General features: G+C 44.1%; 2 protein-coding genes across 6 annotated transcripts; one reads left to right on the forward strand and one right to left on the reverse strand.

Moving 5' to 3' along the window:
- The first annotated feature begins 664 nt into the window (after window positions 1-664).
- si:ch211-269e2.1 (cohesin subunit SA-2) lies at window positions 665-9,945 on the forward strand. Its single transcript, XM_029136641.3, has 32 exons — window positions 665-917; window positions 1,033-1,133; window positions 1,233-1,320; window positions 1,439-1,600; window positions 1,684-1,780; window positions 1,893-1,969; window positions 2,043-2,114; window positions 2,240-2,444; window positions 2,530-2,681; window positions 2,750-2,823; window positions 2,893-3,016; window positions 3,084-3,182; window positions 3,249-3,328; window positions 3,409-3,516; window positions 3,597-3,732; window positions 3,802-3,907; window positions 3,994-4,097; window positions 4,171-4,263; window positions 4,368-4,454; window positions 4,633-4,821; window positions 4,897-4,973; window positions 5,042-5,129; window positions 5,207-5,287; window positions 5,851-5,943; window positions 6,017-6,191; window positions 7,568-7,704; window positions 8,120-8,221; window positions 8,304-8,455; window positions 8,532-8,660; window positions 8,733-8,914; window positions 8,978-9,053; window positions 9,133-9,945. The coding sequence occupies exons 2-32, from the start codon at window positions 1,090-1,092 to the stop codon at window positions 9,263-9,265; spliced, it is 3,522 nt and encodes a 1,173-aa protein (XP_028992474.1). The 5' UTR covers window positions 665-917; window positions 1,033-1,089; the 3' UTR covers window positions 9,266-9,945.
- Window positions 9,938-25,579, reverse strand: ppp2r3b (protein phosphatase 2, regulatory subunit B'', beta). Of its 5 annotated transcripts, none has more exons than XM_029136638.3 (15): window positions 25,376-25,579; window positions 24,539-24,929; window positions 17,003-17,188; window positions 16,566-16,669; window positions 15,855-15,957; window positions 14,564-14,638; window positions 14,378-14,464; window positions 14,127-14,283; window positions 13,436-13,484; window positions 13,263-13,352; window positions 12,688-12,863; window positions 12,170-12,282; window positions 11,991-12,097; window positions 11,615-11,656; window positions 10,748-10,887 (listed from the first exon to the last, which is right to left on the reverse strand). In XM_029136638.3, the coding sequence occupies exons 2-14, from the start codon at window positions 24,887-24,889 to the stop codon at window positions 11,638-11,640; spliced, it is 1,617 nt and encodes a 538-aa protein (XP_028992471.1). In that variant the 5' UTR covers window positions 24,890-24,929; window positions 25,376-25,579; the 3' UTR covers window positions 10,748-10,887; window positions 11,615-11,637. The 5 variants fall into 5 exon arrangements, with proteins under 5 accessions (XP_028992469.1, XP_028992468.1, XP_028992472.1 ...); XM_029136637.3 differs by having other exon boundaries at window positions 12,164-12,282; window positions 25,376-25,578; XM_029136636.3 differs by lacking the exon at window positions 11,615-11,656 and having other exon boundaries at window positions 9,938-10,887; window positions 25,376-25,577.

A 25,579-nucleotide genomic window follows, 5' to 3' on the forward strand; every position in this document is an offset into this window, starting at 1 on the left:
ACAAAATACAGTATTTGAATGGTTGAAGGCTCTAGATTTTGTCTTCTAGCTTACAATAGAGCTGCATAATGGCCGCTCACCAGGAGCGACGCTTACTTCTTGTAAGCGTCACTTATTCATATATATGTGTGAGCAGCGCCCCCTGCTGGTAACTCAAAAACACAACTTGTTCGACCAGGAAATGCCACGACACGTCCCCCATGATTTAACAACTACTGCTCTGGGTAATTGAAACACATCAAAGGCACAAAGGACTTGATTAATTTATGTTCTTAAATTAAAATATTGAGTATATTTTAATAGTTGTAGAGGACTATATCTGTGCAAAGTATAAATGAGGACAATGAACAGTAGTATAAAGTTTAAGTAGAGTAAACATTTGGCAAAACGGTATTTATTTTATGCTAATTATGATATTAATTATATTTTGGATAATTCGCAGTGTCTTAAGGGATTAAATTTTCCTATAATTCACACTACTTTAGGTGTCAGCGATAAGAACCGTCTCTTCCTGCAGATGTTTACGTCCCGGTACAAAAACCCAAAATGCGCGACGTCTGTTCATCACGGCCGCCGAAGGCGGGACTACAGAATGAGTGACGTTGATGGCATCCAATAGTGCTGGGCGCTGGACTTCTGCAGCCAATCGGAATCTGTTAGGCTGTCCCGCTGCTTGACTGTGAGAGTTGGTGCGGAGAAGGAGCGCGTCCGTGGAGAAACCTGAAGGATTTTAGTCTCCGATATTAAAATCACCATCAGTGAACGTCAAGGAACAATGAAGACGCGTAAGGAGGGTACGTTTGGAAACGTAGCAGCCACCGACCTGTCACTCAGGTTTGTTGTTGGTACAGAGCACACACCAGGACCAGTCTAGTGTTTGTGACTCAGGAGCAGAGCAGCTGAGTGGTGTCTCTCAGGTACAGAACCATCTGCATTAACATCAGCAGCCACCCGGTACCAGACAGAAGCGGAACCAGGATCACACATTTTAGTAAACTTCTCATTTACTTCGATTTCCTCTGTTGATCACAGATCTCAAGCCAAGCATGGATCTCTCTCCTTAACTTTGTGTAAGGATCTGAGGAGAATATGATACCAGAGCCCACATCTACGTCCAGAACGTTGAGGCAGAAGTAAGCACCTGCTCCCACGTGGACAGCTTGTCAATGTTTGCCTTTGGTTGTTTTCATTATTTATCCGTGTGATCTGATTTGACGCGTTCGACTTCTCAGTAAGAACAGTCATGACCCGACAAAGTCCTCGGGAGCCGTCCATCATTCTGAGGATGAGTTGGGGAATGAGAACAGACAGAAGAGTGGGGTGGGTGCTCTTTCACTCATTGTTCACCACATCAGATTCGTACAAGGACGAGCAGTAGGAGGAGGGAGACGCAGGTGTTGGTGACTTTCTTCTCTGTCGCCTGTTCTGAACCACACAGAGACGAAGGAAGACACACAGCGGCTCGGAGAACGTCAAACGCAAGAGAGCCAAAGTCAGCGGCCGCTCCGCTGCCAGAGCGGGAGGCAGCCACGGAAAAAAGGAGCACGTGGAGGCCGTCACCCTGTTTGAGGTGGTCACTATGGGCAAGTGTGCCATGCAGGTAAGACTGCGATGAAATGGAGTGGATTTACTGTTAGGTACCAGCTGCTAGACGTCATCGGACCCTGTGTGATGCTGGAGCAGGCGGTGATCGATGACTGGATCGAGGCGTATGTGAGGAACAGAGACGCTGCTCTTCTCGATCTCGTCAGCTTCTTCATCCAGTGCTCTGGCTGCAAAGGCAAGGAGACACGCTGACACACACACACACACACACACACACACACACACACACACACACACACACACACACACACACACTGACAGTGTTTCTCCTCCATCTTTTTTTTCAGGCGTGGTCACGGCAGAGATGTGTCAGGGCAAACAAGGCAGAGATGTGATGAACAAGATGGTGGAGGAGCTGGACGAGGTTGGCGCAGACTTACTGTTGCATCAGTTTTAAAGGTTTGACCTAAAACCTTACAGGTGTGTGTGTGTTTCAGGTGGCTGGTCTGCAGTATAAGAGATTTCTTGCTTTTCCGTGGATCCTCACAGTCACGTGGCCCATGGATACAGTCAGTAGTATTTTGCTCCATCCTTTGACCACATTTACCATAATTCCATGTTGTGTTACTGTAAATACACTCGTCTGTCACCTCACCACTAAGGCTTCAGACTCAGCTGATGCTCTGCTCTGCAGGACAACGTGGAGTACCCTCTCATCCAGTCGGGACCGTACGGACGCTGGTTCCACTCCGAGTTCTGCGACTTTGTGTCTGTGCTGGTGGCTCAGTGCCAACACAGCGTGGTCTTTGACAGCTACCTGATGAACGCCCTGATCTCGCTGCTCACCGAGCTGTCAGACTCCTACATTAGAGCCTTCAGACACACATGCACGCTAGCAGGTAAGTGAGACACACAGCAGCGCACACATGCACTAACGGTCCCTGGGGCTGACTTCTAATCTGGCTTATGATGATCACTGGGAAGCGGTGAAGCTGCTGAGCAACCTTTTGAACGTGGTCCTGAGCTTGAGTGTTGGGATAGAAAACAGCCAGAAGCTGTGTGAGGTGCAGAAGACGCGGACCACAAGGCAGAAACACTCCCCACAGCTGGAGAAGGCGCAGAGGAAGCTCAGAGAGGTAGGACGGCCGTGAGTGCGCGCGAGTGTGTGGTGTCCAGCACGTCTACTTCACCGCCTGTGCTTCAGCTGCAGGGCAAGAGGGCCGAGATCGAGGGCATGGTGGACGTCATCTTCAAGGGCGTTTTTCTCCGACGATATCGGTAAATCGCCTTGTGACGCTCATCGGCTTCTAACGAGTTCAGCGCGGAGCTAATTGTGCCTCCGTGCAGGGACGTGCTTCCCGAGATCCGCTCCCTGTGCGTGGAGGAGCTGGGTTTGTGGATGAAGCTCCACAGCTCCGTGTTTCTCAACGACACCTATCTCAAGTACATGGGCTGGATGATGAACGACAAGGTGAGCGGCGGCCGGTCCTTCACGGGGCTGAGAACCTAATCGCTCCACGCCGCGTGTTGTTTTTCAGGTGCCAGACGTGCGTCTCAAGTGTGTGACGAGCCTCCAGGGTTTGTATGGAGATCCGCTGCTCCTGCCCAAGTTAGACCTGTTCCACAGCCGCTTCAAGGTAAGAAGGGACAAATTGATTGACAGTTGATTCGTGCAGCAGTGAGCAGTCATGTATGTGTCTCAGAACCGCATCATCTCCATGACTCTGGATAAGGACAGCGAGGTGGCCGTCCAGACCATGAAACTCCTTCTCCTCATCTCTAAGTAAGTCTCCTGCTGGTTTGTTGGTCTCATCTAGTTCATCCAGTGCGTGTTATCGTTTCACCTGATGTCTGACTCCTCAGAATGTCAGACGACCTGCTTGGTCCGGACGACTACAAGCAGCTGCTGCAGTTTGTTTACTGCTCACAGCGCCCCCTAGCAGCCAACACGGGGGAGCTCCTCCTCTCACGGTACATGGACCTCCTTCGTTCAAAACCCAGCAAACACACACCTGATCAGCGTTGACCTGAAACCTGCTGGTCCCTCTCAGGCTTCGCAGCACTGCAGCTCCTGCGTGTGATGCTCAGGGTGGAGACAACAACAACGAGGAGGAGGAGGAGGAGGCGCATAAACAACAGACATTTACCAGGCTGAAAGCTCTGCTGCAGTTCTACCAGGAGTCTGAGGTAAAAGCCTCTGGTGATGAACCATGACGTCACCACCGCACTAACGCGTCTGTGTGTTCATGTCTGCAGCTGCATAAGCATGTGGTTTACCTCGTGGACAGTCTGTGGGACTGTGGTGGAGCTCTGCTGAAGGACTGGTCCACACTCACATCTGTGCTGCTGCAGGACAGAGCAGGTCCGAGAGCGGGAGTCGCTGTAACAGCACCGTGATGTCAATGATAAACAGTAGAATTAAGTTGTCATTTTTGGTTTGGTTGCCAGATCTCACTCAGGCAGAGCAAGCTGTGCTTGTTGAGATCCTGCTGGCGTCGGTGCGTCAGGCCTCAGAGGGACCCGTTCTGGCCGGGAGAAGTGGAGCAAAGAAGGTCAGAGGCGATGCTCCCGCGTCGGCAGATTTATCCGGACCTGGTGATAAAACGCGGGTTCTTCATGTTGCAGGTGTTGAACGCCCGTGAAAAGAAAACCCAGATGGACGATTGTAATAAACTCACTGAACATCTCATCGTGGTGCTTCCAAAATTGCTGAACAAGGTGTTTGAGTCACAGCTGATTATTGCATTTTCTTATATTAGCTACATTCAAATCTCTGCGCAAGAAATAATTATAATTTATATGTTAAGATGACGTTTGTGTAGTTTTCAGGAAACTCAGATGTTGCTGCGTCTCTGATGAAGATTCCTCAGTACTTTATACCAGAGTGTCCTGGTGCTGAAAACACACAGGTCTGCATCATCAATGGTATTTTACGTAAACGGTCACATATTATTATTTTTTATTTTTTTAAGTTAATTATTCTTAATCATTCATCAGTTATTAGTGATGTAGGGTTTCATATGTATACATGACTAAACCCTGACGTGATTTTGTGACTCTGTTCTGCGTGTCGCCTTCTTCCTGCAGGTGGTGTCCTGTCTGTTGGCTGCGATGGAGGCTGTCCTGAACCTCCACTCGGACCCTGCGGTCCTGGAGGCGGCGGCTCGCACGTACCTCAGCCTGTGTGGGGAGGAGATGCCGTGTCGCTCCGCGGGCCGAGCCGCCAGAGACTCTCTGGTGCAGCGCTGGGTGGAGCAGCTGACGGTGCTGCTGGAGGTGAGGGCATCACGCAGATGAGCACGTTCATCCATGTGGCTCAGCTACAGTAGAGTTTGTCTCTGTGTGTTGAAGGGGGACAGTTTCTCTGCCGACGAGGAGAAAACTGCAGAGCTTGTAGTCGCACTGAAGAAACTCCGAGCTTTTCACAAGTACGACTGAGAACAATATCAGCAACGTTGTACCGAGATAAGTTTTAACTGTGTGGTGTTTATTGCAGCTGCCACGATCTCTCTCAGTGGAATGTGTTTGAGCTGTTGTCTCCCCTCCTGTCGGGGGGGAGCAGCCAGGGAGGAGCTCCTCCTCAGGTACCATCACTGGACCGCGCTAACGTGAGGCGTTGAGTCCTCACTGGGTCGGTCTCATCTCCCCTCTTTGTGTGAAGGTGCTGCAGGAGGCGCTGCAGTGTTTGTGCTACTCCATCCTCTGGTCTCTAAACACGAGCAGCGACACTGTAACGTCCAGAGTGAGTCACACGCTTTAATACGTTCTTCTCGAAACAATAACCGATGAACCTCTCTGTAGTTTTCAAAATACTGTTAAATGAGTCAGAAATATTCGCGGAGATCAATATTTGGTTTGGAAACAAAACAAATACAAACAGGACTAGAGATGTTTAGTGTAGTTTTTCTACACTAGTGTGTGTAATTGTCAGCTCCAGAAAAAAACATAAATAACTTTCTTATTTTGTTCCATTATCGATAGTTCTAATTTTAAATGGGGTCGTGGTGCAGGAATAACGAGCGTCAGCATCCAGACAGTGGGGAATAAATAAACCTGTGTGTCAACAGATATAGTCATTTTAAGTGGGACTCTGCCCCTGGAGAGGTTTATTTCAGGTGACAGTCCTGCAGTGGAAGAAATACACAAACATTAGTTTATTTATTGTTTTATTAAAAAAATAAAATGACTGAAGTGTTTAGTTATCATATAAGTTGTATATTAATTTATCTTCTGTCAGTGCATCATTATCTGGGTTTTACATTGTTGCCCCATTATAATGTATTGTTTTATCATCATGTGTTTCAGGAGAAGGCCGAGGTCCAGAGGCTCCAGTTGCGTCTGTTCTGTGAGAGGAGCCGTTGCTGCCTCTCCCACTCGGACCCCGCTGTGCAACAACAGGTACGACGGGAGACGCAGCGCGGACCTTGAACCCGACAGCACCGCTTACGCACGGCTTGTGGGTCCGTTCTAGGCTTTTCTGGGTGTCTGCGATGTCCTGACTGCTCATTCCTACCAGCTGCACGTGTGGGACCCTTCCTCGTTTGGGCCACTGCTCTACACCCCCAGTCCTAAACTGCAGAGGGCGCTGTCGACCTTCGTGTGCGCTCACGTCTTCATCAGCACAGACTGTGACGGCCAGAGCAGAGGTGAGACCTCATCACGCTTAAACCTGAAGCTGCTTCCTATGAACGGATGACAAACAGAATGTTTCAACCACTCTGAATGTAAATCATTGTCCAAAATGGAACAAGCTAATTACCATAGTTGAATAATATTTTAGTTATTTCAGAAAATGACTGGACTGGAGACATAATTTCAGACAAAGAGGGAGGAAAAAATAAAACCAAGGGTTTTCAAGTAGCAAGTAGAAGTTAAAACAGAAAAATATTCACCTATAACAAGTATTGATCCTTTACTAATAATTATACTTGTAATAATACCACTGCTTTTAATTTCAGTAGATTTAGAGGTGAGTTGTGAAAGGTTTGCATTAAAGTATCAGCTATTGTTCCTGACTCTGCTTCCCTGTGGCCTTCCACCAGCAGCGTGTGCAGCGCCCACAGCAGGTGTCGCTCTCTCTCCTGCTTCCTGTTTGCTCAGCAGCTCGCTGTGGTTCAGACATTAACATAATAAATGCACGGTCACACATTCCCCTTAATAACTCGCTGCAGAGCTGCCTGCTGACTGTAAATGGGCTCTGATTTCCAACCTGACCCGACTATTGACCCTCCGTTGCGGTGGAAGCCTCTGTTAATATCCCCCGACTTACACAGGTTGACTAATTTGTATGAGGGGATGTTTGACTTTGTTATGCAAAGCAGCTCGTGAATTGGTGACGGCAGCGTGCTTCTGTCTGTCCTGAAAAACAAGGCCGCTGCTCTTTGTACAAGTCCTGCAGCAAACTTATGAATTCATTCATGTGTGACTATAACTAAACACTTGATTACCTTTACAATAGCTTCTACTTGCGGAGATTTATTGCATCCAAATACAAGAGAGTCCAGAGAAGTCAATAAATGTCCTGGTGGGAAAGTCTTAAATGTACAAGCAAATGCGATATGGGATTATTGGTTTTTGAACATGTAATAAAAGCGCTGTGGTTTTATTGGGTTTGCCTGGTTACGGTTTTGTCATACAGACAGTGTTTTCTATTAGCTGCTGGATCTGAGATCACTCAGAGGGCAAGGGCACGGAGTTAAATCATAAAATCAGGGCAATCTCTTTCCGTGAGAAAATTCCATTAACTCTGGCTCACCTCCGAGTCCATTTTATTAGCCTTGTGAAAGATTGAAGCCACATGGTGTCACAACCATAACTCTGGTCTTATGTTATCTTTGATTTCCACCTGCTAAAGCCATCGTCCCTAAACTCACTAAAACACTTTTGGGCCACTGCTTTGTTCTTTTCTTTCTGTGATGCGATTTCCTATGATTAATCACTTTTCCGACCTCACCCCCGTTTCCCCGTCTCCTGACCATGTCCACGTCCACCCGTGCGCTTCCACGCCATCTGGCTCCTCCAGCCAGCGAGAGCTCCGAGGTGGAGAGGCTGGAGGATCTGCACAGGCGAAGGAACGTGCTCGCTGCCTTCTGCAAACTCATACTGCACGGTGTGCTGGAGATGAGCATGGCAGCCGAGGTCTTCATGTACTACACGAAGGTAAAGGTTGAATACTTGATAAGAGCTCGGCCTTTTTTTTTCCAAGCGTACATTTTCACTTTCCTGCTGAGAGAAGGATTGGAAGATCAATAACAGACTTACAGCTGTACAGTAAATATGAAACGAAACCCTGGAAACAAGGAGAAACTGTGTTTCAGTCGACCAAACAGGCTGCAGACGGCAGCCGTGCACTCAGGAAAGTTCAACGAGCAACTGATGCTCAGACGCACATATGAAAATATATATCATGGATGATAAATATTCCACATGTTTGTTGGGAGATTTGCTTTTATTTTTAACTCTAAACATCAATTCAAATTTTAGTCCAGTTGTTTTTCTGCAGAAATCTAAAGTGTGAAACGTTTTAGTTGAAAACCTAGTTCCTGAATGACATGTTCCTTTTCTTTGCCTCCAGTTTTACAACGACTTTGGCGACATCATCAAGGAGACGATGTGTAGGACTCGTCAGATGGACAAGATAGAAAGTGCTCGAACGCTGGCGCTTTCTTTGCAGCAGGTATTCGCTCCTTACGCATCATGACTCACACAGCTCGGCCACGCGGCGTTTAGAGGCCGACGATTTTCTCTGCTTCCTGCAGCTTTTCATGCGGCTTAAAAAGGAGCAGGAGAGCGGCCGGAAGGCTCAGCCGGGGGTCCAGACCTTCACCAGCATCAAGGAGCTGGCCCGGCGCTTCGCTCTGACCTTCGGAGACCTCGTCAAGTTTCGCGAGTGCGTCGTGATGATCCACAGGTCAGCGGGAGCGTCCTCCTCCTCACGTTTTTTCCAGCTTGAGGTTTCTCACAGGTTTCTCCTTGTTGACGTGCAGGAACGGCATCGAGTACGTGTTTCAAGGGTTCAGCCAGACTCCAGAGGCGCCTACGCCGCCGTACCTCTCCTTCCTGACCATCCTCAGCGAGTTCTCAAGCAAACTGCTCAAACCAGACAAGAAGACTGTGTAAGTGCTGCACAGGCCCAAAGGCTCAGCCAGCCTCCGGGGATGTCTGATAGTCTGCTCGTGTGCGTCTAGGTTTTCCTACCTGCAGAAGCACACGGCAGAGCACATCATCAACCTCAGGGAGAACCGCTGGCAGCCGCTGATCTACTACCGCGCTTCCCTGTTGGCTGCAGCCGAAGGGGAGGACGCCGCGTCCTACGTCAGCTCTGACAGGAAGCCCTGCCGCTCTCCCGTCTCCAGGCAAAAGCCAGAAGGTACTGAAGTTTGGACGCACTCGTTTTGATGATGAACTGCTGCATCATGTGTATGTTTCTCAGGTTGCAAGTCACCGGGTCCACTGAGCCCCACCGACTCCAAAGTTAGTAAAGTTCACAGGTCCAGCTTCAGCCTGAGGTGAGATTCAAGTTTATATTCAGTCCCTTAGTCATGAAGCAGATCTTCAGATTGTTGTTTTAACATCTCAACTCCTCAGCCATCAGAAGACAACAGAGTTGGATCCATTTTCTGTCCCTTTTGAGCCTCCTGCAAAAGGTCTAGGAGCTGAAGAGCCTCTGCTCGACACCAGCATTGAGATGGACGACGACACTGTGGAGGTGGAGCTGTAATTACGAGGAGGACGAGGAGACAACTTCCTGAGCACCTTGTGTTGTCTTCTGTGGTCAGATGTCCAGAAAACTCATGCATGTTGTTGCAAGATTGTCTAACAGGGTTTTGAACATGATGTATATTATGTCTTTAAGAATACGTTTAGAAAATTCTGTATTTTTTCATAAATCAACAAATCTCATGGAAAGAAGCCAATGACACTTCAATTATTTAAAAACCAGTTCTGATATTATGAATCAATAGAATATGTATGTATAGAGCATCATGCAGTCTAAAAAAACAAATGTGGAAAAATCTGCCACTGAAAACAATCAACAAAAATGTTGTTATCTCCTATTCAGCTAAAATCCACAGTGACTCAAAACCACGACCCCCAAAACAAGACAAGTCTCCATGGGAATTGTTGAAAAGCTACAGAAAACTCATCAGATGTCACTTTACATCTAGGATCACATTTTACTGTTTTCTTTTGAGGACCAAGTGTATCAACCTATAAGCTTTATTTTAGACTGTACTTAAATGTTACCATGTAATTAGTCTTTTTTAATCACTCAGGTCAATTATTTGACTTATCTTGGGTACATGTAAATGTAAATTTTGCTTTGCTGTCCTGTCCCACGTGCCACTATTATTATAGAAATACTTGTCAAAAAATAACTTATTAAACAATATCTATTAACCAAGACTTTATTATTCAATTAAAGAGCAAAACATTTTAAAATTGGTTCCTTTTGTTCTGTCAAAGTAACTTTAAATTAAGCACTTTATAGCATAGAAAACAGTGTCTAAAACACTTGCCAAAATCATTTACAACACAGCAAGCACCAAATAAATATTTACAGTTATTTATAAATTGATCTCTAATAATTTATAACTTCATCTCACACACACAGTGAGCTCATGTCATAATGCACGCCTATACAAATATACTGGGCAGCAGGTCAACTATGGCTTGTTTGGCATTTACACTTCCTTCTCATCGCAGCAAATGAACAATGGTTGAATTTACAGCCTTTAGGAAACCAGAACGATCACTGGAATGTAACATTAGCCAATGACTGCAGAACCTGATTTAAATCCATTGATTCAGGGAGCCAGTGTGTGAAGAATGGAGTTTAGCTTATATGAATATGACAACACAATATTAATGTTAATGTGACTGAAAGCCGCTCTGAGCATTATGTACACAAATATTACATGCAGAACACGCAGTTTCCTGTGGTGAGAGAGGAGCAAAGGTATAAAGTGTGCTGGTTGTCAGAAGAGAATATTAGAATGTCTGGTACAGTGTCATACAAATCTACCTGCTGCTTAGACCCAAACAACACGAGCAGTTGTCCAGCATATCTGAGCCTATCAGTGCTCCAGCTGCATTCTGCATATGGGAGAAAGAAAACCAGACCTGAACCTGATCGGTAACACTGCTGTTTCAGCTCCGTTTCTGGAAGCACCCGCTGCTCAGCAGGCCTGTGAGAACCAGAGTCATTCAAAGTCATCCGCGTACTCGTACTCATCCAGGTCCAGGTTGCAGTGTGGACTGGGGATCTCAAAGAAGTGTCTCTTTGTCAGACCCAGCTCAGTGGAGATGTGCTGCCCTATAGGGCTCAAAGGATTATCATACCTAGACAGACACAAGGAGAAAATACATCGCTCAGACAGAGTTGACTTTTAACACATGCTACAGATTCCATGATGAACACATGAAGGATAATCACATTAAGGAAACAGTTTGACACTTGGGAAATATTTTATTTATTTTTGTCATGAGCTGTGAGATTTATACCTTTGTGTGGTAAGTAAATAAGTTGTTCACACTTGAATAAGTGAGCCAGTGCTTTTGGAAAAACAGTCAGATATATTTCCCAATATGTCAAAATATTCCTATGAACTCACAGGAGATAACGAGAGACGTAGAAGCAGCATATGAAGTCACGGACAGCGAAGGAAGAATAAAAACAGGCTGTCAGGCTCCTGCTCATGCACACGTTTCTCCCCTGACTAACAAAAGGCAAAGTGGCAAGAAAAGGTAAGTCAACCTTTGGAGTTACCCACATTGATGTAGTAACAAAACAGATTAAGTAACTTACAAAACTTAACAGAATGCTCCACCACAGAGGAAGCTGCTGCTGGACCTGGTGTTTAATAAAGTAAGGGAAGACCGTATTGTCTCTTTTACAATGCAGAAACCCAAATAAGATACAGGCTGCACCTGATTTCTTGCCACTTTATTCTGTCTGACTGCTCATACTGGTGGGGTGTGGGTAAAGCGAGGAGTGGGTTCAGCACTGGATTTACCCAGTGAGGAGGAGTAGAAGAGACTTGTCCCTGCTGTACCCTGAGTGTCTTACCTGCTCTGGTTAACAGCCTGTCTTTAGCAGTCGGTGGAGCTCCTAAAACCGCCACACAACATACCTGTCAACAGCTTGATCTACCACTGGCTCTGCTGTTAGACACAATCCTCACAACCTCAGTCAGCCTGCTCAGGTCTTTGTTCATTAAGAACACAGCTAATCTGATCTTAGAACCTCTGACAAATATTTTCATGTTCAGACCAGACATAGCCAAAATAATAACACTGCTATATTATACACATGCAGAATTGACACAAGAGTGAAGGATTTTCATTTCTTTTTTTCTTCTATGTGAAGCATAGTTTGATATATTTGAACCTAAAGATGTAGCTGCAGTCATATCTGACAGATTGTAGCGTAAAGTCAGACTTACACATCATTGCATTGATTGTTTGCAACCTCCTCTGCCACCAGGATGTCGTACTCCTCTGCAGCATACTTCTCCCAGTCTGACACCTCTTGGCCGTATGTCTCCAGCTCCTTAAAGACATGTCACGTTACATGATGCAGATGACCTCTGACAGACACATCTGGGTCTAATCTTACCCTTACAAGAGAGAAAGGGTCTTTCTGCTCGTGGTCCAGGTACTTCTCAATGTTGAAGAAAGTGTCAAAGAAGATGTGGGACAACTTGCACTTCTTAAGGTCTCGCAGTGTGATTTTACCTGCATGAGATTAAATCTGTTTACTTCATACAGCTTTATTCCAAAATGATTATTTGTGCCATGGTTAATGAATCATTTTAGACTTCTTATTTAGAGATTTTCAGACTCCATCTGGTGATCGACTACCTCAACTCTACCGGTCTAACCTTTTCATGCAGTTGACTCTAAAGCTCAGATGGCAGCAAAAGCATCTTTAGCTTGAAGCATACAACAGAACTTCCTGAAGGTGAGCTTTGATGGATGTCTGAAGGCTGCCGCTGAACAAGTGTGACTATTCATTAAGTTCAGTATCATCAACTAAAAGCTGCATATTTTGCCAAGCTCAATGGGATCTATTGAAGCTGCATGAACCTCTGGAAATGTATTAAAATTTAAAAAAAAAAAAAAAAAAAAAAAGGGTCTGACCTTCGACCTCAGGCTTGACAAGGTCAAGCATCTGACAGAGGCAGTCCTCAAATGAAAGTGGCTCAATGGCCATGGCCTCCAGCTTCTGGCACTGCTCCTCATAAAAGAACTCCAGCTCATACATGCTAAGAACTCCATCCCCATCCAGGTCCATACACCGGAACCAGTACTCTATACTGGACACAAATTAAACACATGAACAGTGAGTCCATTGAGAAAGAGAAAATGCAGTTGAAGTATATGTGTCCAATTTGTCAGTGCACTTGCATTGACAGCATCAGAATCCTGAAATCTGTGCAGCTAAATCATATTCACCTACTCTACCATTAAGGTTATTACTTACACATGTACATTTGATTGCTGTGGAAAGTTCAACCGTTTACTCTTTAGTGAACCGTAAATTAAGAATTGCAAATTGCCTGACTTGCAAGCTGACTAAAAACTAATTGGTCTAACTGTTGGCAGAAAGCAGCGATCAGGCCACAAAGAGGTTTTACTGTCAAAACTATAAATCTAATATAAAGGCCATGCGGTAAATAAGAATCATTGTGGGGGCAGGTTGTGTGTCTAGATACCTGGTGTCCGTTTTCTTGTCCTCCTCAGAGATGAGAAACCAGACAAAATCTGCATAACTGAGACGTCCCTCCTTATAGACCCGCCTGTCCCTAAAGGAGCACATGTTACTCATAAATGCAGCGGACCAACATTCTTCATCAGACATTTAGCCACTTCACACATTTTCGCTCACCTTGTCACTGTTCCTGAGAATATTCTCTCAATCATCTTTTGTGAGATGGCTGGAAAATATGACAAACGATAAGCTACAAAGCAGATTATTGGGAAAAACCGTTTCACTTTCTCATTTTAAATACAACTTTGACCACAACACATGTAATCCATTCTCACAGACTGTAAATTCAGACTGGCTAGTGTAGCTCATTTTTAAAATTTTGACAATACTATAAATCCTTTAGTCATCCTTTTGACCGTATAGTGGTAGATATTGCTCCAGACATAGCGTCATTGGAACAGAGTGTATATCCTGCCTTCTTATTGATCTTACGTCTCATTTCCCCTGCTTCACTCATAGACCATCAACCAAGAACATGTGTTGTGGGCCATGTGAGGAGGAAGCATCAAGTCTTTTTACCCCAAAATGTGTGTGTAAATAGGAGGCCTGGACTTAATAACATTTACAAATACATTTTTTATTAATGTACAAAGCCTCAGCCTACTAACTGAACAAATGAGAAGAGGGCTTCTCTTGTTCTGACAAAACTCTTATATGATTGATATGATGAATCTAATGAATTAAGTACCCACACATTAATTCAGTTTGATGGGCAATCAGTATCTACTTGTAATAGTAATAATAATAATAATAATAATAATAATTATTAATGAAATGTCTGCATCTGTCTGCAGGTTGAGTTGTGCACCTTGGTCATTGTGCCGCGTCAGGTCCTTCTGGTCAATGTAGAGGTCATGGTCTGTGTCCAGCTCCCAGAACTTGCAGTAGATGACATAGAAATGTTCATAGGAGAAGAACTCTGTGAGCTGGTTCACGTCATTCTCCTGCTCCAGCAACGCCACATTCTGACGAAAGAGAAAAAAATGTTTAATGATTAAATATGAATAAAACTTTTCTACTTCTCCTGCAGCAGTTTTGTTTTTTTAATCTCAATTGTACCTGTAGAAAATTACTTTTCCTGAGCTCAGAACATGTTATTTTTCCAGTCCACGACCGGTTAACGTTGTAAAATATCCTCTGAATCACCTGAAGAACAGAGAACACTGTTAGCACCAGAGAAGTCATCATTTTATTGTTTAAGCCTGTGATTTATCAGTGGCAAAATGCTGCTGTGTGTCTTGGTACCGTGGTGATGTATCGGGAGTGAAAGTCTGGCGCCTCCTTTAAAAAGGCCAGTCCTGCATGTGAGTTCACCACATCCTGAAAACAATTACAGAACAGCTCAGTAAAATTAACAAGTACGATATAATCAGCTTTTTACAGTTTCAATGTTAAATGAAGAACACATCTCTCCTCATTTTCCTTAATAGATGTGACATTCAAAGCAGGAAAATAAATGCAAATGTATCCAAACATCCTGAGCTGTCTGAGTTGGTGCACATCATTCTGCTCTGCTTTGTTAAGTGTGCTCCAGGTCTGGTTGGGAGAGGCCATCCAATTTAAATGTTTGTTAAAGTCTAAAAACACTGGGTCAACCAGTTTGTAGTGAGCAGACGCCTTTCTGATCAGACAGCAAAGTCTGATGTTGTAGTGGCTGCTCCTAACGTTCCCTCATTTTGATGCTACTAAGTCACGGGAGGTGTGCCACATTTCACATGAACTACATTCTTGTGTTGCCACTGCCAATCCCTCCCTCCCTCTCTCTGCTTTATTCTCCCCCCTTCTCTTCTTCAGCGAGAAAGAACTGTTGACATAAATATGAAGGCGGCAATGAAATTAAAAGGCTTTATTTCAGGGCAGCCGTCGTGCCTCTTTGACTCTTACTGTGAGAAATTAAATCATAGAGAAACACATAAATCACAGGGCACAGGAAACAGGCGGGGACAGTCAAATCTACTCCACAACAATCCGCCTTTCATTCATCAAAACAGTCAAAGGCGATTCGCCGCGCGGGACCATACAAATTAAACATTGGTGCCACAGGGCATCTGTGCTGGTATGCTAACGGGTGTTCACTATGGCCCCCAGTGCTCCTGCCAGAATAGAAATGAATCAGGTACAGGGTGGGGCCAGTGTGGTGCACTACCAGCCTGTCAGGCAGTGTTACAATGCAAATAGCCAGCAGAGCACGTCCACACGCTAACCTTGACTAAAGCCTTTGTTTTTTTGCTCAGTACTGAAATTTTTACAATATATTTTCTGGAATGGCTGTGATGCTATAATTGGGTGTATTTCATGAGACAGTCATCTCCAGCTTCTTCATGTAAATTTCTGCTGATTCTGAATCTCCCCTTCACTGTATCCAATGGCCTAAAGTAGCATCCCTTGAATTAGTCCGCCGCGACACGAAAAAGCACTGCCTCAGCAGGACAGTTCAGAAACGAGGTCCAGTTTTCGCCACCGGCCAAGCCAACGCAATTTTGCCACCCAGCGCTGCCAAGTACAGCCCTCTCCCTGGGTGTGCTGCAGCCAGTACCTGCAGGAATGGAATAAAGTCGTCTTGTTCCAGGTAATTACAGCCAGGCTTGGCCAAGAGGTGAACAAATTTAGAAGAGTCATCGTGACAGGTCTGCAGAGTTCTGGAAAGGAAAAGAGAGAACAGATGGTTGAAAGGTTCCTACTGCTTTCTCCCCTTGCTCTGCTGTTTTTATCATTGCTTTACAGAGACAGGGTTTAAACAGTTGCCCTAAAAAATGCAAGTGTCAGTATAATACATTCTGAAATTAGAATTCTGAATTGCTGCCTGGTCATTAAAAGTGTGGGGTGTTTCCGGTAGTGACGGGAAAGGAACGGATCAGTCATGAACTCAAGTCAAAGGTCAGGTCTGTCCAGTTCTCTGGAGGCTCCCACATTAATACAACACCATGCATAAAACAGCAGTCAGCTAAGTGCACTAATGCCAATACAAAGGCTGCATATAGCCCTTTAATTTCATCAAGAAAGAGTCTGAAGTGATGCTTTGACTTATATTCTGTACATTTACAAAGCATCTAGTTTATGCCGGGTGTTTGAGGGCTTTGTGATGAATTATCTTTAATTAGAAATGGTGAAAAGACATAATAGCTGTATGTGCTTCTTGTGATCAGTGTGAACTGATTATTATTGTTTAGAAGTGACTTCATGAACCGTCAGGCTGTGAGTGACTGTGCCAGTGGCGTAATAAGAATAAGAGGGGCTTTTGTCTTACTTTCTCCACATAGCTACAAATTTGTGAACAGACACGAAGCCCGTCCTGTCGCCTCCAGCGGAGTTGAACAATGGCACTTTCCAATAGAGAGGGCACTCACAGGCCTAAGGAGAAAAAGATACATGTGATACATTGGTGTTAAATGGGAACTCACGCTTCACACACGTGGCATTTCAGAGAAAAACAGCCCAGAAACACGTGACACTGTTTGGGAGAGAAAACCTGAGTTACATCACTCAAAGACTTCCCTGAGGAAATCTGGGTGTCATTTCTGTCTGGGGTTCCCCTCAGGTCATTTCTTACATACCTTAGGGAGACGATATTTTCTGTGGGGTTTCAAAATCCGCAAATATTCATAATGTCAGAAGCTAAATGGCACTAAAAAAATAATTTACTGGGTGGCAGCTAAACCTCCATGCTACAGAGCACACTCTCACCTTGGCAACTTGCCCCATGTCCTCAATGGTGGCCCTTTCATTTGGGAATTGGGAAAATATTTTCTCAATTTTGGAAATGAGACCGTCGATGTTGAGGTTGGCTTGGGGCCGTCCCTGTGGGAAGTAAAACTTTGGAATGCTTTCACTCAGTGCGGTGGTGACCGGCTCCTCCGTCCTCACCTGGGCCTGGGACGAACAGAAACAAACTGTTAGTCACTGATGCTAGAAAACCCCGGCACCTCTCTGCTCCACATTCTGGCATGTGCTGCTGAGGATTTGCCTGTGCACACTCTTAACTGCTAGCACTCATATAACCACAGCGCTCAGCACCCCAGAGACTCATCAGGAAAGAGCTGAGACTACTCAGCAATCACAACCACTATCCATTCATCTGGGATAATTACACCTGTGGTAGTGATTCTCCTATAATGTTTGAGTGATATATAGAACATCTCCATGCAGATGAGTCCAAGAAAACCAATCACACATTGTCTCTATAGATGGTAACCTACTAACAGGTGCACTGCACTATTCATTTCACATACCTAAGAACATAACTTGGATGACCTGTGTTTTACATTTACTCAAGACAATATCTGTCCGCAGTCTTAAAAGATTTAAAAGTCAAATTCAATTCAGTCTATTGGTATAATACAACTCATTTAACTTATTTAGAAAGTGTATATTCAGAATTACTGACTACAAGGCATGAACACGTCCCTACTAATCGTTTATCAGGAAACAATGATGGTGACATCATAATTGCTGACAAAAGTTCCACTGTGAGTCTTGCTGATGGCATCATATTGCAGATCAGTGAAGATTGTCATTGTCATGTCATCCACCTAAAAATACAGAGCACTGAATTTAAGTGGCACATATGAGACCGTTACTAAAATGAGCCTCAAGCAAAACATGTTTCAGTCTTTTTGGTCATCTCATATTCTCAGACTATTTACATGACTCAAGAACGTGCCAACTATTGCTTGGAGCTAACAGTCACATAAACACACTCAGTCCTGCGCTGATACAAATATGTTTTTTCTCTAACCGCTGTTTGCACCATTGTATGGTTGGACTTGGACACAACATCAGGGATGCAACAATGAAACTTTTAAACCTGACACAAAACCTTAGGTGGTGATTTTAGCGGTCCTTACTACATGCATGTTTATTAGCAAGAATAAAATACACTGCTGTGTTCCGCTACTGGTAATCTGCTCATTTTAGCCTCCTGAATGATAAATGCTGCTGAACATCTGCTCTTCTGTCCCATGTGCTGGTGTCAGCCATGGCTATAAAAGGACATAAACATCTCCTGTTGCCCTGCCCCGCACCTTCCCCACTCTCTCTTGCTTCATGCTAATCGCTAGCACTGCTCTCTAGGCCACACGACATATTGCACATACACAATGATCTGAAAAGCGACAGAACACTGCCTTAGCCCAACACACCACTAGAGGGTAAACATCATACTGTCATGGCAGCCAAGACTCATCTCATAATTCTGTACAACAGAAGAAGAAAAACAAGTGCAAAAGTAATTGCATAACAAGCATATCACTGAGCAACACAAACTGCACAGTAGGGTGTGCTAGTTCTGTCAGGAGCAACTGGTTTCATCAGTCTCTACGGTTTCCCTTTACAGTGAATCGAAAACAAAAATGAACACATGCCATCAATGCAATGAAGTGTAACATCTGTGTATTACAATGTTATCGGAGTGCACGAAAACGAAAGCCAGTCTACATTAACAGGCCTGTCCACTTTCTCACCACAATGTACATTCATGCAAACACCTGCCTGTCCTTGCTGGAAAGCTCGGAGTCTCTTCTTGAAACGGGAGGGCAAAACAAAGTCACAGCCCCGTGCCAACTGAGCCAACTCCTTCCTTAGGTCAGGGTCCTGGCGCAGAGACAGCTCCCTCATCCTCATCCTCGCACCCAGCACGATGGGGAACACATAAACAAACACCACTCAGTCCAGTGGGATATTCTTGACTGAACAAATCACTCGCTTGTGGTGAGCATTGTAGGCAGAGGGCAGTGGCAGCAGTAGAGGTCCTCTGTGTCCCTGTGATTGTCCTCTGTCAGAGTGGAGGTTCTTAATGCAAAGGAGCAGCTGCTACTGTGACTCTCTCTCCCATTCCAGATCTGGTCGCACAATCTCAGCGCTGCCTGCTGCTCTGTCCCACTCTCTACGCAACACACACACACACAGACACACACACACTGCACAGGGTCAAAGAGCCCTTGCCTCAAAGCTGCTGGGGAGATAAAGAGTGACAGGGCGTATGTGTGTGGGAGTCACTTACTGTATGTGTGGGATGGGAGGGGTGTTTGAAAAGGATCTGCCCTTTCCAGTTTGCATTCCTCAGTGCTCATAGAAGGTTATGTAAAATATCAGACCTGTTGTTGCAGCATACAGAGAGTCAGAGGCCACGTGAAGGATGCACCTTAATATCATAACGACACACTGCTCATGGTCACTAGCTTCACTTCTGAAAAGCTTGCACAACAACAAAACAGCGTTCCTTTGCTCGTGCCATGAACCATTAAAATGCCCTAGAACTGATGGAATCCAATTACTTCTAAAATGTGGTGCTATAAGTCCCTGCAGGTATAAACCACTGAACAGACTAAGTAATCTGGGTAAGTCGTGATGGGAACATATAGAAAACAACCGAACGGCCTATGCAACAATAGACAACTCATTAAATGCTTCACAGAAAACTAGGTACAACTAGTCAACTATTCTGCATGCCATGTTTTGGAGGTGTTTGTTTTTCCTTCCTTTTGCAAGCCTAGGATGCCAGCCATTGCACATCTTATTATAGTTGATGGGCGACAGAGCTAGGGTGGTGGGGGGACATGTCAAATTCAAAGAATGATGACCAGTCTGCAGCTATTAAAAGCAACAGCGAGCACTGTTTGGACAATCTGAGAAACTGGATCTGGAGAAACACGGGTGTAACTTTAGTCCTCAAGCAAACATCCGCTTCCGGTTGCTGCTGTCCTGGAGTGATGGCAATTACATCAATTCTTAAAAAATATGCTGATCCAAGCTCTGGGATTGTCACAACACTGACTATGTACAGGGAAAGCCCAAGACCTAGGTGCCTAGTGATATAAATGTTAATTAAGAGCAAATAGTGCAGAGATGTCTGCTTTAATACACAACATAAACAAACATACAGCGCTTTCTCATATTATTATTATTATTGTAAACACAGACAAATGCACACCCACAGTATTTTTAGATGACAGGATCAGAAAGTCCATAATTTTCCCACTGGTTTCTGCTCAAACCCAGTTCCTGTTATCCTCCGCGCGGGACACTGCTCATGCTTGATAAGCCGCTCATATGGTAGTTTTTCACACCGGCTGCCTTTTGTTTATGTCCATCAATTCAAACCAAACAAGGAAAATAAAGCACCCAGGTCAAAATATAACTTGGTAGAGCATATCAGGCTGTCAGCTCACAGTCGGAGTCTGGTTTTCAAATTCTGAGATGTGTTCTATAGACAGAGGTGGCAAAAAACAGCAGCTATAATGAGGTGTTGTTTTACATATGCAGAAACCGTCTGATAGGTGATTTAAAATACAGGCATCTGTGGTGAGAGCAGCAGCGTGGACTGAAAATACACAGACACAAAAATAATCACGCTGCTGAATGTCAGCTTCCTTTTAGAACGGGTGCCTTTTAAATATCCAGAATGGACAAGCTCCAGCAAGCATTATCATTCACTAAATCATCTTAGGGACAGGTTGCCCAAACAACATTATCCTCAGAGGGACCTATCAGTCCGATAGATTATGTCCGTACTAGAATGGGTCACTGTGGCAAAGAGGAAAACATGAGAACTCAGGCTGATCCCACAGTAAGTCAAATCTGTAAGCTTCTAAATCTGATTTGTACAGAATCTGTCTAGTAATGTTCACTTCACTACCTAACAGATAAGATTATGAGACATGTTGTCTAGAACCAGTAACCACTGGCAGGTCTGGATGTTCCTTATTTGTTAAAGTTTAGCTGAGCTTCATTCAACAGTGTACATACCAAACTGAGAAACAGAAGGACACTGCGCAGGGCAGATCACCAACCACAGTGCAAATACAGTACTGAAGGACAGAGAAAACCTGATAGAAACTACCCCCAGGCGTTCCCAACCTGCCAATACAAGCACACACCATGTCCCACAAATTCACTTTGACTGGCTTTGGTATGTGGATTATGAACAGGATTGAACCAGTGACATGTATAACAGCGAAGCCGCACAGAGGTCACCCAAACAACCTCACAACCTGGGGTAGAACCACCACTGGTTCACAGTACGGCCACAGGACTGATGCTACAGTAAAATCCAGAAAGCTCCAGCTCAATCCACCACAATCGGATGTCTGACACAGGGATCTTTGATACATGTGAACGTGGGCCAAAAATAAGCCCGACTGACGGGCAACACTGTGGTCTCAGGGAATGCCTGCACGTAAAAGAGGATGTGAACAGAGCAGCATTAGGGTAATAATGCAAAAGAACACACGCTATCAGTTACTGTGGATGTTTGCTGGTAGGAAAAAAAAAAATCAATGAGGCCTACATGGCGCCAGAAGTAGAGCAAAAGGTCAAAACACGAAATGAAAAAAAACAACAACCGATAAGAAGTTACAGTACAAGGTCTTCCCACCCTTAAATACAGTAAATACCATGTAGACAAAAATGCAATGCGACAAAAGTAGACGTACATAGAACAACTGACATGTTTACAAGTTAAGACACCTCATGTTTCTTTCAATTTATTTATGCAATGTCACACAGGCTTAAATTAGCCTAACTAAATCCCAAAGTTTACAATCACAAGTTACCAAGACTGAGATAAAAGCACTTGTGGGAAACAGTTTAACACGTAGTTGGGTCTGACAGGTCAGGCAACTGATAACGTGACCCTGGACCCCTGCTTCAAATAGCGTCTATGTTGCTGAGCCCAACCAAGCATGATATAAAAAGACATCTTGAGAAATAACCAGGGCCACAGCAAATGTAGACTCCTTAGAAAGGAAAAAAAAATACATTTCACTACTGCTCAGCTGTTTGCATGGGTTAATTACTGCATTCATGGCAGAGGCACTTTAAGTGTGAAGTATGTTACAGGGTAATACTCAAAGTTACAGCAAAGTCAGACAGCTATGACCATAGACTCTCACAATGAGAAGCATCTAATAGAAGCAGCTCACAGTAAATTACACAGAACATGAATTTGCTGCCACACCTTCTCTCACTGGCAGACTTTTGGGTGTCTAATGCCAACACTATGGAACCATGGCTATCTATATCAGTGTCTGATGTCAAAGTCAGACCAGCTGTTCCAGGCTGCATCAGTGCCACATAAATCAGATTTTTGAGTAATCCTTCAAAGAATGCATCTGTATGCAGGAATCCATGTTGTTGTCTTAAAATAGAAATATTACTTTATACAACCTCACAATCCCTTTAATATTGAGTGACAATGTGACCAAATGCCATGACACATCACGGAGGAATAAAAAAAACTGTTCAGCAGTTGTTTCATATTAATCAGGGGTGAGAGACGGGCAAAGTTCACCAGTGGAATATAATCAAACCTCACATCTATGTGCCAACTCTCAAATGTCTGTTCAATAGAAGGACACTTATTTTGTGGGGTGGAACCCTAACCCTGACAGATGTTAAGAGCTGTTTATTTATTTTAATGTTACAGTTTTCATCCCTGGTGTGTCGGAAGGAGGGAACAGATGTCCCACCAGTGAACACTTAAATGACTCCTCATGTCTGTGCTTAGTGTGTCAACAACATGTAGGGGGTGGGGTCTGTAAAGCACGTGCCCCCAGCTGTCTAGCTGTCTCACTGTCATCACGCTTACTACTGTCCACAGTCTACCAATATCCCACACTGTCCTGGTGCACTTCTCCTTCTGGCAGATCTGAAGTCCCTTTACAAACTACCACAACTTTTTGAGCATCTTAATGTGTTTTTTACCGTATTCCTTCCACACCATAAGCCCCAGTCAGAGAAGATCTTCAATTGAAAGGCTGAAAGTAACCACCGCATCAGCAACAGGCCTGCTTCAAACTCTCCCACCTTTCATGCTAAGCTGATGCAAGGGTGAGGCCTGGACATTTGGAAAGTGTTTGACTAATAATCACTACGTATGTCTACAGACATGGAGGCTCCACAATGATTGAAGTGCCCCTCAATGCCTTTGATGCTCTAGGCTACTCAGCAGCCTCTTGTGGTCAGCTAGGGAAAATAAAGAGCCTACTTAAACATGATACATGGCTAATTGAAAGTACAATCTCTAAAAAGCCAGAATGAAGTAATCTAAACAAATTATGGGCAGGAGAAAAAACAGTTTAACATGTGCATTGAAGAGCAAAAGTAGCAAGGTAGAAAACATAAGTGTGTAATCAGAATTCTAGTGAAAGGTTGAATTTTTAAGCACCAACCTATTTTTTAGGCACTCACGAAAACAAAAGGTATCATCGATACTGAAACAGCTTCTTATGTAGAAGCTGTTTCAGTATCAACTGTTCGGAACTGTAAGACTGAACAGCCATATGAAAGGTGTGTGTACAAGAACATCAGCTGAAAACAGCTTCGTATGTAGAAGCTGTTTCAGTATCAAATTGAAAAAGAAGCCGAAAACAGCTTCAACTGTATGACTGTTCAGTCATACAGTTCAGAAGGAAACTGAATATGTTCTATTTCAATTTCTTAACATGCCACCACACCCTAGGCTAGTTACACTTTTCCTTTATTAATAATTTAAATAAATAATATTTTATAATGTGAATAGTGCATATATTGGCCTTAAATCAATTAAACTAAAACACACAAAATGTTACATTGTACAGTGCATTTAAAGTTTATATATTCATCTTTAGTGCAGTCACTCTAGCACAATAACAAATTAAACTGGTGTGGTCTAATACACATTTTTAATTCCTTTTGAGCAAATATACCAAATAAATGTGGATTATAAGGCTACTACTTGCTCACACACCCACGAAAGTGTGCACTACCTCAGGTGACTCCAGGCAGACCACACCTTGTATGTAATGTTGCATACACACCCTGTGGTATGCCATCTTTAGATTCTTGAACTCTTGTTTAAACTTGTGTAACTGTGAGTGTAACAACTTGTGCTTTTGCAGCGCTGAGAAATCCTCATGTTCAATGTCAGTGAAGTTACATTTTGTTGTGCCAAAGCAATAGCTTTAAATTTCAAAATAGTTACAAATATTAAAAATATGAAATGATTAGTTGTTTTTTTAACTCTGGCAACATTTAGGTTATTTTCTCAAAAACCTTTACAAACGCTCTGCAAATTAATAATATTCCTACCATCTCACTCTCTTCTTTCCCTCAGATTACACAACTACATACTTTGTTATTTAAAACAAAACTCAGATGAAATGACAGGCAACTTTAAGCTACTCTAATTCTTGCTGCATGTAAACCTCTAATATTTATATTTTGATCTTCAACCTACTGATTTACCTTTTTTGTACTGACAGACCTCCGTAGTACTCTGCCATTGGGCCCCGTCACCCTGCTGTTAATACCGCTCCCTGACGGTAGGGTGCTGGCAGATGGGGGGCTGGAGGGAGTAGCGAGGGCAGAAGGCTTCTTCTCAGCGAGGTTCTTCTGAGATGCCACGTTGTTATTCTCATTGAAGCTCAAAGACCTCTTTTCGTGGGAGTTCCTACTCAGGTCAATGTGTTGTCCACTCTTTATAAGGTCTAGATAGTCTTTAAGGACTGACTGGGTTGCAGGATCACTCAACCAGTTGATGAAGAGCTCGTCCACCTTCATTTTAAGAACGGGCTGAATGACCTCGGGGGACGGCATTTTGCTAAGTATTTCCTGTAGATTTCTCTGACAATCGTACCTGTGTAGAATTAAAGAGTACCATTAGTCCCAAAGTCTCGACTCTGGTTCTGCACAGAGTGAAATTAAATACTGTCAAGAAGCAAAGTTGCTGATGCCCTTAATGTTTTTTAAAAGGAACAGGCGACAGTTTGCCATCAGCTGTCCTCGCTTTTTGGTGCGCAGAAAACACAGTGACGTTATTGAATTTTAGCGCGAACAATCAATGGCACAGCCGCGGGCGTCATACGAGAACGTATTGCAACCCCGATAACGTTTTTATCACCAGTCATAAAAAGAGACATTTTGTTGACCAACAGTAACACAATGTCTCCAGTAGCCGGACTCGACAGGACCCTGTGTTAACGCCGAGTCAAAGTGACGCCAGGAGCACAAGGCAACAGTTTGCTTGCTAAGATAACGTTAGCTTCAGCAAGCTAACATCAGCTGCGTTACTACGATACCAACCTTGCAATGAATGGACGGCAGTACCAAGTGCGTTCGTTTGTCTCTACATCATTTGCTTCGCAAGGTATTACTTGCTGCGGGAATCACTGTCTATGAAATTACTACAAAACAACGCCACGGTCTCTCCGGCGCTCATTTCGCTTTGAAACAGCAGAAGAAGACGAGAGTAACTTTTCAGTCTCGCGTTCCCCTGGTAACCAGACG

This window comes from Betta splendens, chromosome 21 (assembly GCF_900634795.4).
Source record: "Betta splendens chromosome 21, fBetSpl5.4, whole genome shotgun sequence".
Taxonomy (NCBI): Eukaryota; Metazoa; Chordata; class Actinopteri; order Anabantiformes; family Osphronemidae; genus Betta; species Betta splendens.